Genomic DNA, 17,340 nt, shown 5'->3' on the forward strand with positions numbered 1-17,340 from the left:
CTTATATCAAACACTGTATCTTATATCAAACAGTGTCTTATGTCAAACACCGTGTCTTATATCAAATACTGTATCGTTTATCAAACACTGTTTATCAAACACTATCTTTCACGGTCTTTCACATTTTGTATCAATCGATCGATGAAACATGCACCGGCCTGCTTGTCAAACACTTTCTTGTTTCGGTATTTATCTTATGACATTTATTTGTCAAACAATTAAAACTTTTTCTCAAATCTTGTACCCATCAATCAAACAGTGTATCCAACCAGTAAACCCCTCACTGAAACAAACAAACACATCCTTTCGTCAGTCAAACACTTTCCTCACAATCCAATATTGTTCGCTATCGGTTAAACAAGGTGTTCCGTAAAGATCAAACACGTGCATTGTCACATGACATTTTATGATAAAGTATTAAAAGTATTATATCACCATTATTATTAATATATCAATAGAGTCTAGCTCTTACAATGGCGAACTCCGTGACCTGTCGCTTAGATTGACATGTACATGCGGAGCGGGTCGAAACTAAGCATGTTCTATAAGCATGTTTATTATCAAATTATGACAAAATTTTAAAACAAGTTCGTCGAAGGAAAATACTTGTCAGGGAATAATTATGGACGGCTGACGAGCCCAGTTATATTTTAAACAGGAATTTACCTGATCACACAGGTACATTGTTCCGTGAACAACGACATCAAATGCACCGAGGAGCGCACTGCGTTAATTAGCTCCGTCAAGCTCCAGTCACCGGGACACAAACAATGGGAGCCGGGTGCTGATCGATATTGCTTGCAAACCTTCGTGTACATCTTCGCATTAACTTTCAAAGCACGTGTTGAAAAACCTAACACTCCAAAATCAATAACCTTGTCTAGAGTCGGGCTGAAATATTTTCGATTTTTTTTCCGCCGAGACCAGTATAGCTATTCTGAACAGCATGGTGAAGTCCGGGTCACATCTGGGATATAAATTAGTCTAAATGTCAGTAACTGTGTTTTAGTTTTCTTTGTATTCCTGATAATTATCCGACCTCATTAGCAACATTGCAGCTCGGTAAGGGGGCGTGTATGTGTCGCCTATATGTAGCATGTCAGAAAATCACGTCTCTCGTTCAAGTGTAGACCAAACAGAGGGGATTTTCCTCATAATCGGCTAACATTTTCCTCTCAGGTTGATAATCGCGTATTTTTTTCCTCATTGAATGGCCAATAACGATAGGCGAGCTTAACGCAAGACAAAAGCAGCTCGCGCGGGGTCAGAGGTCGCCAAAGCATGCCGGGACTGACGTGTGACGTCACTGACTGAATGTGCGTGCATTTGAATAACAAAATAAATCGGGAGGTGTACGAGTTGGCTTCATAGACAGTCAGTTACGCTAACGCCGACCTGTTACCCACATGAACTATTCGGATGTAGCTTGATGGAACACTAGCTTCCCTCTATCCTTTTCTCCTCACAATATATCTTCTGTTCACCATCACACACGGCTAGCTAGCGGTGAGCACTCGGCGCGGTGGGATTCCCTGACTATATCATAGCTGTGATATCGTCGAAAGCTTGGACACCGTAGCGCCTCATCACGACTATAGAGGGGTTACCGAGCCTTGAACACTATGAGATCTAATGAAATGGCGAACCATACTACCACTGGGCTTAACACAGACACAACCATAGCGCTATCACAGAGCATGGATTCTGTCAACACTACACCAGAAGAAGAGGTAAGCTTATTTCAGCTTTTACTACCCCAGGCGTGAGATTCCGTCACCCCCAGGGCTGTCGCTGCCCCCGTGCCTACCCCAGAGGCGTGCGGGCTATTTTTGACAACTCACCACGTGAATTTCATGTAGGGGGGCGTTTTACAATGACCGTGTTGAAAGGTAGGAAACCTTATACTTTTGATGTGAGCTGGCGATATCTCGTGTTCAGTCAACTGTTGAAATGCAACAATTTCACGTGATAGAAGCCGTTTACACGCTGTTGTTAGTGTGTTCCTTATATTTACGCTGTGTAACAATGTTTATTCTAAATAATACGGCCATGGTTCCCCATTTAACTCTATTTTGATGTTAATGCTGTGAATGCTCATTTACATATTTTCACCTGTGGCGTAAACAGGTGTATACAGTGATAAAAGACGGGACTCGGTGCACAAGCGAACGCCCATTTCTATAGAGAATATCGCCCACCGGTTTATCTCTCCACAGCTCAGGCGAAATTCCTAAATTCATAATCGTCTCTCAGATTTATTATCGGCTTGTATTAAATACTGTACAGAGAATGAATGACTGCTCAATAGTCTGCCATCGACAATGCTAAATCTCCTCGTTCGAACGAGCGAGGCTTTAGGCCGGTACATGTTCACACAACCATAAAAGATTACATGAAATCGCCTTTCAGTTGGGGGTCGCATTAAATGGACAAGTTTATTGGAATGAAACGAACAGGGTTATAAAATAAGCCTGGTTTCATGAACTACTCGACCGGCCACTTTCACAAACCAGTTTCAAATTCCAGTTCGACCGTTCGCGATTGGATTACACTGTATGTGATTGTTTGGTTCTAAATTCTTTTCTCGTTATAGGGCATGCGATAGTATGTTCGTCCTTGCGAATAACAAGCCTGACAATTATACTCTTTGAACTTTGAAATTACGTGAAACGGCGACAATACTTGCTTGCTACCCAAAGTCCATCACTTATTGTTCTACAGCATCTTGGCCGTTAGCCCCGAGTCGTGTGTAATCTTGCAGGGGCCACGCCCCCTATTATAAACACTTATCAGCGGAGATGTCGGACAACAACGTTCCGTTCACCAGTGTCATAATTAACACAAATAATATTGCAAATTTCTTATGAAGAAATTATATCAACTATTTTATGTCTGTCGCTACGTGGTGTTCAGAACTCGTTAAACTTTAATGTGACACTTGACACAATATCCCTCCTTATGCCCGTCGTTATCTCTCTCCAATACAATAGCTATTGTGAAGTGATTTGTTTGAAGGAGCAAGTATTATCTATTGCGGGGATTTCGTCATGGGCCTAGAAACGACAGAGAATTAAGACTTAAATACTGGAATAGCCAAAGGTTGAAACAGCCGTTGTTGAGCTCGAAAATCCATATTAACTTTGAATTAAACATTTCGACTAAACGGAGAGAAACCTTCAACCTACAACCAACAGATCACTCATTGTGTTATCATCTGATAGACCCGTGTACAAGCTGTTGCCGTGGTGGAATAAAGCGTTCAGGGCGCATATAGGTATTTTGTAGCTTTTGTTACAGTTACATCCATGAAATTACTTCATTCACAGTAAAATAGTAACACAAGCGACCATCCCCATCGCTACATCCAATGCGTTTGTATATACACTCACAAAAAATGCGAATCTTGTCAGCCAAAATGTCTGTAAAAAAGATGGAAGTGATCTTTTTTGTTAACTGTTAACTGACAATTTTCCCCACGCGTTCAGCAAGTTGATATTGATGTACGATATAGGAATGTTATCATAAATAGACAGGGGAATAATTAGGTTCCTGGTGGTGCTAGGTAATGCGATACGGGTAAAATGTAGAACATATTGCTACAGTTATATATACACTTGTGCATGCTAGGATGTGCATGGAGGGACTGTTACATTGTGTAGAACATTGTAACATTTTGTATACATTCAGTGTTAGATAACAGTTATAACATTCTTGATATAGTTACATGCAGTTTGTGCAAGGAAATGCGGTAAAAACACGCTGGAATTCGTTCAGAAGAAACTGCCGTCCGCGTTTCATTATGCGTATGATAACGCGAGTTTTCTCCCCTATCGTTGTGTTAATTGATGGCTGGATCTCAGATTTGTCGGAATTATTTGATACTATCTCGTCGATCGATACCGATTATTTTCAATTATCACCATCGTGCTGTTGAATTGTGGGTGGAATTTTCTGCGTGCATTCCCAGGCACTTGGTAATGCATCTGATGTTGATAATAATTGAAGAACGACGCCGATCTTTCGTTTGGTTTCATGTTGTCGGAAATTTATAATTAATTTACCGGAATGGTTTCAATCGATGTTATTTTAAGAATGACCAGCCATTGTATGCTGTAGTACAGATATCTACTCTGGTAAAGCTGTTACAGATATTTTGATATCTCTAAACAGCATCCCTTTATTGGAATAGGAGATAGTTTTAGAAATACATTCGGGAAAGAATGTTATCAACGTTTTAATTAAACCTATCAGTTGTGTGTCTTTGATTTCTACAGATAAAGACTAAAGATTACACCCATGTCAGTCTGTTTTGTGGCGTGTGCTTTTAGAAAAATAACTAAATTAATGTAGAACACGAACGAGTAGAGACAGATTATCAGATTCGTTAGAAGTGGTTAATCGAAATAACACTCCCAGCCTAACATTATTTACAGACAAGTTGCATTATTCAACAAAATATGTTTTAGTTCTCGTTTCGACAAAATGGTATCCACGTTTTCCTCAAATCAAGATAAACAATTCCCCACACAACTGCTATCAGCAGCCACGTCATATGCTAAAGCATCGGAGATAAAAAGCGCCGGCTTCTGCTTCAGTTATCGCAATTACATGTATTGAATATTGTCTTGATAAATGAATGGAAGCGAGACAATGTTAGCGAAGCAAGCGTCCATTAGAGAGTACACAAATGTCCACTATCCTCGTGATCGCCGTACAGACAGGGAAACAGGTTAGCCGAGCTCCATACCTGTCAGTTAGGAGGTCGGTCCTGTCGAGAGCTACCTATTGATCAGCCCACTATGGCGATTTGAAAGACTGCTCGTCCAGATCGAAAAGAAGGCCACTGTTCCAAACACACAGGCCCTTTGGAAAGTCTCGTGCGGCGATTTTTTTATGTCGATTCCAAAGAGCAGGCTATTATGTTCGAAAAAAAAGCTACGGTATTCATTTTATTACGAGTATCGAATACCGACTGTCATTATTATGAAGCGACAGGGAAAACATTGAGCGCGATAGTTGCTTTGGAATACAGTCCACTGTCATTGCAGAGCGTTCAATCGAAACGGTTCCAGCCGCACTCATTTAACCCAGAGCATCGTTAGAAACAGCAAGTCTGCTGTGGGTCACTGGTTCCTGACCCAGAGCTTTTCATACACAGTTCCTGAACAGGTCGAACGTCTTTTCCTCAACATAAGTCGGGACGAGGTTGGCCATGTCAGGCCCTTCATCTGGGATAATTCAGTTATGATGAGAATTGTTCACGGCCGAGTTGAAAAAGCCGTGCGTTACGATAAATACCCCACCCCCGCCCAGCGCAAGTCGGTAGCTCCAAGACGCAACGACCTGCATTGCAACGAAAACGATTTTCACAAGAGAGGTCACAAAATCGTTAGTTTCCCACATTATTTCTCGGATCACACGACTTCACTTGGCCCCGGGTTTCAATCTTTATATACACGATGAGGGGAATTGACCTCGAAAGAAAGTAGACCTCAAACTGTCCTAAAAAGAAATAACCCAATACGTCGTCTCCGAAATCAGCTCCTTGGGAAAACCATCTCTCGACTTAAAGGAAAACTGTTGATCCGACGAGAGGGATAATAATTTACTCGTGTAATATATCAACGCATATCTAATCTTGCGCATGAAAATCAATCGTTAAACTCCATTAAAACTCACGCTAACCAGGTTGTGAGAAGGTTAGTTTTGTAACTCATCTTGCGCTTAATACGTTATAGAAACACGATTATGCTTTCTCCACACGACACAACAGTTATTTTTATTCAACATTAAAGGGTCCATGATTTGAAATTAGACCCATGTAGGTAATGAACAGAACGTTCATATATATATATATCAATTTATTTCTTTCCTTAGAAACAAGCCAATATGACATCGGAGTCACAACATTTTGCCTCGTAGGGAATGATGATAAAATATACATGAACCAAGCCGAGCATTAACACGGTGTTGAAACACGATATTCCCCTGTGTGAATAAAATATTAATTGTACACGGTCGGGGCATGATAGGAAAAATTGCAGCCCCTACCCAGCGTAGTACTAATTTTACACAGGGTATTTTTCAAGGGGGTCTTTGAAAATGTTGGGTCAGGGCAACACTATGAGAAAACGTGGCCCCGATCGAGGAATGTCTCCTCGTTGAAACTTGTCTTGAGCGAGCTAATTGATTCGTGTAACCATCGTGTATGCTAATATAGAATGTTATCGACTGGTTTACCATTATTGAAAACACGTATAAGTATTAATACGATGATCATTGGTGATGAGTCTGTACATTCACGGGAAACAAGCCCAGTGAGACGTTTCTTATCACAATTTCAATAACTTTCAAACATGTTTGTCAGTGAATATAACCTATATCAACCCCGTCAGTGCGTTGCACGTCCATTATATCTCCTTTGTCAAATAAACGTCGAAAACCGATTGAGGAAATTGCTATATGAAGCAGACATTCAATACATTCAATAAATAAATTACAATGCCTTGTTTTAATCTGTGAACCCACGATGTTGGCCAAGGTTTTTGTTTGTTGTTTAACGCCGCACTCACCAATATTACAGCTATATGACGGCGGTCTGTAAATAATCGAGTCTGGACCAGACAATCCAGTGATTAATATCATGAGCATCGATCCACGCAAATGGGATCAATGACATGCATCAACCAAGTCAGCGAGCCTGACCACCCGATCCCGTTAGTCGACTCTTATGCCAAGCATAGTCGCCTTTTACAGCAAGCATGGGTTGCTGTAGACCTATTCTACCCCGGATCTTCACGGGTTTGTTAGCCAAGGATAGTGTAAACATGTAATAGAAAAGGATCGCTCATCGCGAGTACTGAAGACTATTTTCAGGTCCCGAGCGTGTCAAAGTAATGTTTTACTCTTGCTTGTCATTATTACGAAGGCGAAGACATTAAGACCCATGCAAATACATATTTTACAAATGAAGTGAAAACGTATGTGTTGTTTTCAAAACGTTCAGTTAAAACAGTTTCTGTGTGCCGGGCTCAATGGGAGATGTGCAAAAGCCTATTATATATATTTTATGATATTGCTGCAGTGGCTTTATGTAATCGTATGAATAAATATTCACTTGGAACATATCTAAACAGGTCTTATTTACGTTGTCAGTCAGTCTTATAAACAACATGGAGACGACCTTGTGTCTCTCTGTAACAAATATAGATATTACTCTACCACATCTTAAGTGACGCGTAATACCAAAACACTTCACATATTTGTAAGTCACAAATCCTTGAATTTATAACACTATCTAACATGTCCCAACACTGGTGAAAATATTTCGACTTCGGCATCCCAAGCGTGGGAAAAAGCCTCTTTGAGTTGTCGGCGAAACCATCAATTCCCGCACATTGCATGTGTTGAGGCGAAGGTCAAAGGCGCGCACGCATCCCGCGGGTTTTCCGTGTTCAGTGCAGCCGGTGAAATTGACCTCATACGGTGAATATGACATTATTTCATTCCGAGCTATCGACAGAGAATTGGGCTGGGTTTGGGGAGAAAGTGGTTTTGATGAATATAAAAACAAACATTCTGGTCTTGTTAAAAATAGGAAAGGCTAGATTGCGTGAACCTGACTCATATCGGGCTGAAAACCTACCGTCCATGAAAAGGGAATAATTGTGCTTTCGCCGACACGCCATCAACAGATTCGTGAATGTAATTTATTTGACAATATTCAGATTAATTCCATTATTCTAATTCCTTTCACTGTGATACTGCTAGATGTTATACATTATTAGTGCTGGGGTTTATTGGACTATTTCCCTGACAGCTGTTGCCATCTCTACGTGGATTCCGTTTCAAGTCTCCACTAAACGGCATTGAGGCTTTATTTAAAGTAGATCTGGGGTAGAATAGGTCTTCAGCAACCGATGCTTGCCGTAAAAGGCGACAATGCTTGTCGTAAGAGGCGACTAACGGGATCGGGTGGTCAGGCTCGCTGACTTGGTTGATGCATGTCATCGTATCTAATTGCGTGGATCGATGCTCATGATGTCAATCACAGGATTGTCTGATCCAGACTCGATTACTTACTGACCGCCGTCATATAGCTGGAATATTGCTGAGTGTGACGTTAAACAACAATCAAATTATATAAAGAACATTTGATAATTCATGGCGCTAATCAAACACGTTGAATGAGGCATTGAACAGATAACTGTGCTTTATAAGTCACTCATATACGATTAAGATTATATGGTTTTATTTACGGATTACTAAGTAGTATTTGGCCAAGCAGCTGGAATATTGTCGATGTGTCGTAAAATACTCTCTCTTCAAAATGTATCATTTGTCTCAAACACATCCAACCCACTGCTGATATTTTTCTCATACACCAAATCATATCAACATTCACAAAAGAGCCCCAGAAAACACTCATCAGCATCAAGCAGCCCTTGGAGATGCTGCTTCACACTTGCTAATCGCCGAGCCGTAGAAGGATATCCTGTTTATAAGGTACAGCTGACCCCCATCTCCACCCCCCCTTCCCCCCTCCCACCCACCCACAAGCGTCAGATAAAGCGGAGGGAGAGACCTCGCTTGCCGACAGTATATCCTCTTAATTGCTACAACATGTAATATTCGCGAACGTATACCGCCGAACGCATGGGTTGGGAGAAGAATGCTTGTACCCTGAGCTCGTAAAGAATGAAAATTGACGCTAATTGTGTAATCCTGCTAGGTGAAATTCTTCTAATGAAGTAATGAGTTTAATAGTTAGCTAATCATTTCCCGAGAGCAAGTACTTCGATAGCTGTGTGTTGAAAAGGAAAGGATTATTGCAATGCGTGTCCAGATGTGTGCAGCGCATGCGCAGCCCATGATAACGTACACATTCTGAATATTTCCCGAGACTTTGGAAATCTCGGATTTCCTGTTGTATCGAATTTAATAGGGTCTGCTATGCTCTAATGTGTATCTGTGACGTCATAAAGGGGAGGTAACTGGACTTGGTTATTTCCTGGAATGCAACCGAATTTGTTTTAAGTCATGTTATTACATATCAATTATCATCTAATGTTTTTGAGTGTACATGTTTTGAAGCAAATCTCCCTCGTAAATTATATAATCACAATAATTTATCATCTTTCCTGTGCAAATAATCACTGAGGAAAATTATTTAGCTCATACATTTCCAAACAAAGTTCAACGTCAATATCTTCAATCCGAAGGCCGAGAGACACCCAGTTATCGTGATTTGAGGAAAAGAATGATACTAAAAAAACATAATATGAATTTTATAATGTATGTTTAATATGTAGTTTCGGTCGAGTCATCTATATTATCAGTTTAATATGCAATGTCGGTCATGTTATCGGCCGGAACAAATATTGCTATGCATTCACTGTTGAATCCTATCACCCAGGAAAACCTGTACTTTCCTTCTCCGTCCTGTAACACAACGCCCGACTTAGGCCACATTAAATTAATTATTAGATTCTCGTCAACGTCCGCCTCATTATCAAACGTTTTCGTTTGTTCGTTTGTTTGTTGTTTTACGCCGCATTCAGCAACACTCCAGCTATATGACGGCGTTCTTTAAATAATCGCGTCTGGACCTGACAATCCAGTGCTTGACATTATGAGCAGCGATCTACGCAATTGGGATACAATGACATGCATCAACCAAGTCAAGGAGCCTCATCTCCTGATCTTACAACCGCCTCCGTGGTCTAGTGGTAGAGCGTCCGCCCGGAGAGCGGAAGGTCCGGGGTTCGATCCCCGGTCACGTCATACCAAAAGACGTTAAAAGATGGTACTTGTTGTTACCCTGTCTGGCGCTCGGCATTTAGGGGCTAAAACAAGGACTGGTCGGTTCGGAGTCAGTATACTGTGTCTGAGTGGGGTATTCATGTTAAACTGCGGCATGGTATCTCAGTAGGCTAGCACTATAAATCGGCATCAGTCCGGACTAGTACAAGCAGCCACACAAACACACACACGTACATGCACATCGCTATATAAGTGCAATAATCTTGGACGCGACGTTAAACCCCATTTCACCTCACCTGATCTTACAAGCATAGTCTCTTACGACAACCATGGGTTGCTGAAGACCTTTCCAACCCGGATCTTCATGGGTATCGGGTTGCATGTGAATCTCACTAAACACAGGTTACTCACATGCACCAATCACCTCCCAGCTCGAAGTCTTGAAATCTGTGAATGAAAACCAAATAATTAATTTATCATAAAGCAGAGTGTCGATTCAACGGGAAGGGTATCCTAGTCGCTGTCAGTGTTTATGTTCAGGGACGAGGAAAACTATTTATTTATACTGCTGTGCAGTAACAATGAGCTTTATGTTTCCGGATTACACAGAATAGCCCCCGTAACCTCAGAAAGTGCTTACAACAGATGCGGGTCCAAGAATCGCGTTATTTCACCACAGCTGTGGAGATGTGTTGTTTAGCTCTTTTCCGATTTTTTTGGATGAGCAGAATATCTGTAAAATCACGACACAGAGGATGAGGAAGTTCCGAAGGGTAAAAGTACAGGAAACTTTGTCAGATTTTATTTTTTTAGATAATTTATGTCTTCAAGAACTGCAATCCTATGCTGTTTTGAGGTTAAAGTTTTTACATTTAAAAAAAATATGTTCATCTGTTTAAGCTTGAAGCCTTTGAAAGTATAACATTGCTGAACTGATAGGCGACAGAACACACAGGAAGGGAATTCTCGTTTTTCTGAAAAAGAGATAGACGTGTTGTAAGAACACGGAAGTACTGTCTAGTGTTAAACACCTGACCTTTGTTAGTCTTACCAACTTTGGAAACGGAAATTCCCGTGAAGAGCCGGGTTAGAATAGGTCTTCAGCAAGCCATGCCTGTCGTAAGAGGCGACTAACGGTTGCCAGGCTCGCTGACTTGGTTCATACAAGTCATCGTTAGACTAACATCTAGTCTCTGAAATGAACATATCGTACAGAAAAAAACAGTTGTTCAGTTATCTTCATAAAAATATAATAAAAAGGGAGCCCAGTGATTCTCTTCAGTTTCTGATACTGCAGTAATCTAGACTTGCCAAACATTAGAGACTTGCATGGGCTGTATTTGATATATATATATTTGTATCAGGGTCTGTAAGACAGACTAAAGTCATCGTATCCCAATTGGGTAGTTCGATGCTCATGATGCCAATCACTGGATTGTCTGGTCCAGACTCGAAGAATGCGGCGTTACACAACAAACAAACCACGTCGTGGACCGCTGTTCATGGTGTCTACCACTGATTGTACTCGATTACTTACAGGCATGGCTGCAACATTGATTGTGGTGTAAAACAACATTCACTCACCCAATCACAACGTGAGAAAAGGGTCAAAGTGTTGTGTTTGTTGATAAACGCCTCACACCGCAATATTCCAGCTGTATGACGCCGGTCCCTAAATAATCGAATCTGGACCAGACAATCCAGTGATTGACATCATGAGCATCTACCTCGCTGTTGGGATACGATGACATTCATCAACCAAGTCAGCGAGTTTGTCCGACCGATCCCGTTACTTGCCACTTACGACAGTCATAGGTTGCTGAAGACCAACTGTAACCCGGATGTTCACAGGACAAAAGCGTTGGCATAACCACTTTGTTAAGACGGCGCCAAGTTACTAAACTGGGTATTTGTGTGTGTTCAGTCGTTACAGATGTAGTGCGTAACCGTTACCCACTAACATTACGGTTTGACGATCAGCAGGAATATTTCCTTCTGAATTATTTGGGGCAGCGTTAACTGCTACTAGACGAGGATGTATCGTACAAATTGAACAGCAAATTCCTCCAGACACTGAAGTAACGACCTTGTTCCCACGGGCGCATGCGATTTCCTCCCAACAATTTTTCAAGCGCCAATGTGTCAGTTAGAATTTGCCTTTCCTCTGGACAGTACGTTATGCATTATATACCCCTGGTATAGATGAACAGTCCTCTAATCAATATTAACCGATAATATCCGGCTTTAACATTGTCCACTGTGCCCTTATTTAAAAGTCATATGTTATCGAAACGAACCACATTAGTAGAATATTTGCTATTAAATTTCATCGTTAACGTTTGCCCCAGGCGAAACGAGGAACGTGCATTAAGAAATGAAGACGAAGGGCTGTGTTTTTTTTTATAGAATGATGTGTGGCATGCCGTTTGAAGGGGAATATTTTTCTGGATATTCTGAATGAACGGTTTTAATCATTACCTTGATGCACTTCGCGATTAGTTTTCACGGTGTTGTGATAAATACATGTTCTGTGTGTCATGAATGCGGCTTGTCCACGTCACCTCGACAGCCTCGTGTGGCAATGGCAAGTCTCTCGTGGAAGCGAACGCCATCGTTGTGACCCGCTGTGTGGGGAAACATCTAGACTAGACTATATTAATATGCACTTTCCCCAAGCATGTTTGTGTAGCTAGTCGCCTGTTTATCCCTATTCACTCTTGTCGGGACAAACTCCCCTTGCTTCTAACCAAACACGATCAACCGTGTACCAATCGGAAGACGTCGGCTGTTTGCGCGTTCCGTTTTATCCGAGGTTTATCTGTACGATCTGGTCCCCTCTCAATGTTGACACATTCGATGGTTAGTTTGATGAGTCCACGTGCTGAGGCGTTTATCGACAGATTTTAACCGTTTGTTTGAAAAACACAGCTAATGTTTGTTTGATAATCTTACAATACCTTCCTCCACAATTTCAATATTGCCTGCATGCGCATTTAAGGGCGTTTATTATGGGGAATAAAGTTTCGAATCGTCACCTGTGTTGTCACTGACCTGATGTTTCCCGGGGGTTATATGGAAGAGTCGACTCATATGAAGATCGATTGACTGTCCTCGATAGTCCTCGATTATATTCCCAATCTATTATGCTAATGTTTGCTAATGCAGTAGTCAAAAAATTCGACTTGATTCCCAACCGAAACACACGGCGCTCAAAATAGCCGTCCAATCAACCTACGCTCTTGAGCGATATAAATTCTGTGCGAAGTTAAATATATGATTAATGTTGATTATGTGACGTCACATCCGAAATGAAGCTGTGGTAGCTAATGTGGTAGCTAATTGCCCCATTTAACTGGTATTAAGTTATATAATACCCTAGATAACTGTGGATGCACTGTGGCCTGGTTGATTATCACCGTTTGGCAAGGATCGTTGCATGGGCTGTTTATCACTGGTTTCCAAGACTACGTCATTGACAGGCCTTGGATATATCTGGAACACTGCGGCTTAAAACGATACTCACAGTTAACCTCCAAACGCCCCTGCTCTTCGGCCCTGCCGGCTGAATGCTGCTAAAATGTTAGAGGTGTCATATTCACGGTGGTAACTTATTTGTTTGTATGTTTAACGCCGCACTCAGCAATATTTCTACTATGTGACGGCGGTCTGTAAATGATGGAGTCTGGACCAAACAGTCCAGTGATTGACATCATGAGCATCGATCCACGCAATTGGGATACGATGACATGCATCAAACAAGTCAGCGAGCCTGACCAACCGATCCCGTTAGTCGCATCTTACGCCAAGCATAGTCGCTTTTAACGGCAAGCATGGGTTGTTGAAAACCTAATCTAACCCGGAACTGCACTGGTCCGGTAGCTCGTAGTCACACTTCCTCGTCACCACGACCATGGTGTCAGTCATAACATTTGTATTTCCGAGGCGGAACACGAAGGGATATCCGACTGCTGAATGAGTTGTGAAAGGGGCCATAACCCATGCTTAATCCGTGTAATGCTCACGTGGTTATGTTTGGGGCACGGGTGGCCCAGTCTTCTAAGGCGAGTTGCGTCCCTTGGGCTCGCCAGAAACCTATGATTGTGGGTTCGAATCCCGGTTCGCCCCAATTATGTTTCTAGGTTTGTCAGCACCATACCCTGCTCGTGGGTTTCATCGAAGTGGTAAACGTCTGAAACTTGCATCACTTCGGGCTGTCCTCCCACATTAAGCTGACACGCCGCGATAAACTGTAATACTGTTAAAAGCGGCGTTAAACCCAAATCACTCCCTCATTTGGTTATGTGGTTAAAGCGTTCGTTCGTCACGCCGAAAGTTCGTGTTCGATCCCCACATGGGTACAATGTGTAAAGCCAATTTTGGTGTCTCCCGACGTGATACTACTGGAATATTGCTGGAATATTGCTGGAATATTGCTAAAAGCCGCGTCAAACCAAACTCACTCGCTCATATGCATTATTCAGTTAGCAGGCAAACAAGGGGATATTTCAACGACTTGAATCTGACTGGGGCTGCCTGGAAACCTGAGCTGAGGCCCCCTTTAAGTCAATCCACTTGAACATCAACGAGCTAAGATACGGATACACACGATTAGTTTCGCCAGTAATGCAATGCCATCTTTGGAATACGATACGAGGTTATCTTATTCCTATGTAGCGAAAAGGAAATTATCACGTTTCACAACGAGGCAAACGTAACTTGACGAACAGATCCGAATGTTCTTCAGACAGGGGGAGACAATCGCTCCACGATGTTTTCAACTCCACACAGCGCCATGGATTTCCTGGTCAGCGCTCAGGGACGGCGCCGACCGATGACTGTTTATTAGGAGAACCCGGAGGCGTGCAAGGAGTTTTACCGAGGGACACGCACTGGCAAATGTCGTCGCCTGACAATAAAACCACAGCGCCTCACCAGCCCAGAGCACCAGCGGACGTATACTAGCCCCCGGCCCATCTAACACTCTACAATCCATAATTGAAGTGGGTGCATACTGTAGTCCCTGTCAGTAGAAGCTCGGACTTGCAGGCGGGGAAAAAGTGCTGCCGGTGAAAATGCCCTTAATCGCTATGCAAAATCTCTTTTGTTGAATTAACGAAAAAGGGGATCGATTCTGAACCTGTATCTGAACGGAGGACTTGTTTGAGGATCCGATGAAGCTTCATCTCTCCACTGTTTGCTTCCTCCAGGTTCCCGACGTCCACGAGGGCTGGGGCTTATTCAAGAGCGACCAGACTACATCACCGAGACACGTCTCTAGCGCAGACTGATGAAATTTTGAGCATATATATCTGCCTTTGTTAGAACGCAGGGTTATTTGATGTCGTACAAAGCTCGACTCCGTTCCGTATCTTTTAGGTAAACATGCACATGCGTGGAGTCTGTGGGCTGCTTGTATGATCTATGGAACGTTTCTACTCTAAAGGATTTAACGGAAGTATTAGGACTATAGACAGAACATCAAAGAAATCTATGGATTACCGTTAAATTTTCTTGGCGAAGACGTAGAAATATGGTGCCTTTGTGATAGTAATGATAATCATATTCATATATGGCCATTTTATCGTTCATATTTTTACAGATTTGTTGCTGGGGTTATTTTCGTCTTTAAGAAAAGGTATTTCATTTGAATAATTGTATTTGTAAACACTTATTCTCTACCAGCGATTACTAAAGGGGTTTGGTCATTCTCGATATCCGTCCGCTATCCAGTGACGATGAGTTAACACATGGACAAGAGTTGAGTAGATCATGGATTTCTATACATGTTTTGTAACTTTGTGAAGATCCGGGTTGCAATTACCCATGCTTGTAGTGAGTGAGTGAGTGAGTTGGGTTTAACGCGGCTTTTAACAGTATTCCAGTTATTTCAGGCGTACCCATGTTTGTGAGAACCGACATGAACGGGACCGCTTGGACAGGCTCGCTGACATGGTTGATGCAGGTCATCGTATTCCAATTGCGTAGATCGATGGTCATGATGTCAATCACTGGATTGTCTGTTCCAGACTCGATTATTTAGGTATCTCCGTCATATTGACGAGTGCAGCGTTGAACAATAAACAAACAAAACATGCTTTGCAAACATACTCACATGTCTGTTTGATGGGATTTTCGTGACGGAAGACAAGGTATACACAAAAATGTTTCATGGATAAAAACTTCTTTTTATGCTGTAATTGCGATGCTTGAGTGTAGATTCTTATACCGTTGTAAGCAGAACTGGGGGAAACGCACGCACACACGCACACGCAAACATAGTTTGAAATTGAGTCCAACCAAGATCAAGAAATCACTTTAACCCCCCGGACTCTGACTTGGCTTCGAAGGGGTTAAAGGAATGGTGATTTATTGCTAGTGTATAAAGAGTTATTTTACTCCTCAACGCAGTGTGATTGAACAGGTTGTCTCAGCCATTAACGAAGTGGTTGAAATCCTTTCTCGATCCCAAACTAAGAAGACGCCATTAGAACAGGTCTGTTAAATGACCTTTCTTCTCAATGCGGAAATAAAGTTTTAGGGACGATGTAGTAAATGGCATATGATGCTGATTTCTTCGATAACAGCTGAGTGTGTTTATAGGATTCGGCCAAAGAACGGGCACACAGCGGAGCTTGTGAACAAGATAAATCAGTCGACAGAGACATTGTAAAGACCCGACGACAAATGGATTACAATCCAAGATGTTTATCATGCTCAACGAGCGCGCATTCCTTTGGTCCGTGTCATGGCAATTTTGAAGCATTTAGATACAGATTGATAAACTGACATCAGTTTTTGTCTTAGCGATGTGGATTTGTTGAAATTGCTTTCAATTTCAGCTACGCTTTTCATGATGTGGTTCTGTATTAAAGTCCAATATTGACAGACATTGGTTTTGGTATGGAACATCAGTGTCGAATACGCTGATATCTCAACGTGAATTCAAAAGGCGAACCCTGGGTAATCGGGTAATATAGATCCCCTGTATCCTACGCTTATTACATCCGGACTGAGGCTCGCTGACTTGGTTGATGCATCGATCCCAATTGCGTAGGTGGATGCTCAAGATGTCAATCACCGGATTGTCTGGTCCAGACTCGATTAGTTACAGACCGCCATCATATAGCTGGAATATTGCTGAGTGCGGCGTCAAACAAAAACAAACAAACCTTCCCCCCCCCCCCCCCCACACCTCTGTATCCGCCCATGCATATTCACGTCACGGAAGATTCAACTTGAAACCATTTCCTAATTCACTTCACAGGGACACCGTTCCACAAAGTGATCTTTGAAAGACGACTATCATATATGATCTGTATATCAAGATATGGGCAAAGTACAGCTAAGTGACACCCTTTATCGAATGGGCCCTGAGGTGGTAGGTCCATTAATATCTCATGTCGCGATATGTGAAAGAGCACGAAGTGATGCCTGAGAAGACTAATTGTCAACCCGGAAGTGCGTAATTACGCAAGACCGGAAGTCTCTTGTTTCACGTGTACGCCCCTCTCATTTGCAACCCATTCCTGACCAACTCATGTTGTTACGGGACAACCCGAATAGCGACTCGGCCTTTTT

The 17,340-nt window shown here is 42.1% G+C and overlaps 1 protein-coding gene across 11 annotated transcripts in view; it reads left to right on the forward strand.

The window, feature by feature from the left end:
• The first annotated feature begins 1,331 nt into the window (after window positions 1-1,331).
• The window catches only part of LOC139461149 (protein couch potato-like), a 189,621-nt gene continuing 173,612 nt past the window's right edge, over window positions 1,332-17,340 (forward strand). For all 11 annotated transcript variants that reach the window (XM_071242705.1, XM_071242706.1, XM_071242707.1 and 8 more), the window contains exon 1: window positions 1,332-1,730. In XM_071242705.1, the coding sequence (XP_071098806.1) occupies window positions 1,623-1,730 (108 nt within the window). In that variant the 5' untranslated portion in view covers window positions 1,332-1,622. The remainder of the gene's footprint in view (window positions 1,731-17,340) is intronic.

This window comes from Haliotis cracherodii, unplaced genomic scaffold (assembly GCF_022045235.1).
Source record: "Haliotis cracherodii isolate W230 unplaced genomic scaffold, xgHalCrac1.p SCAF_14, whole genome shotgun sequence".
Lineage (NCBI taxonomy): Eukaryota > Metazoa > Mollusca > Gastropoda > Lepetellida > Haliotidae > Haliotis > Haliotis cracherodii.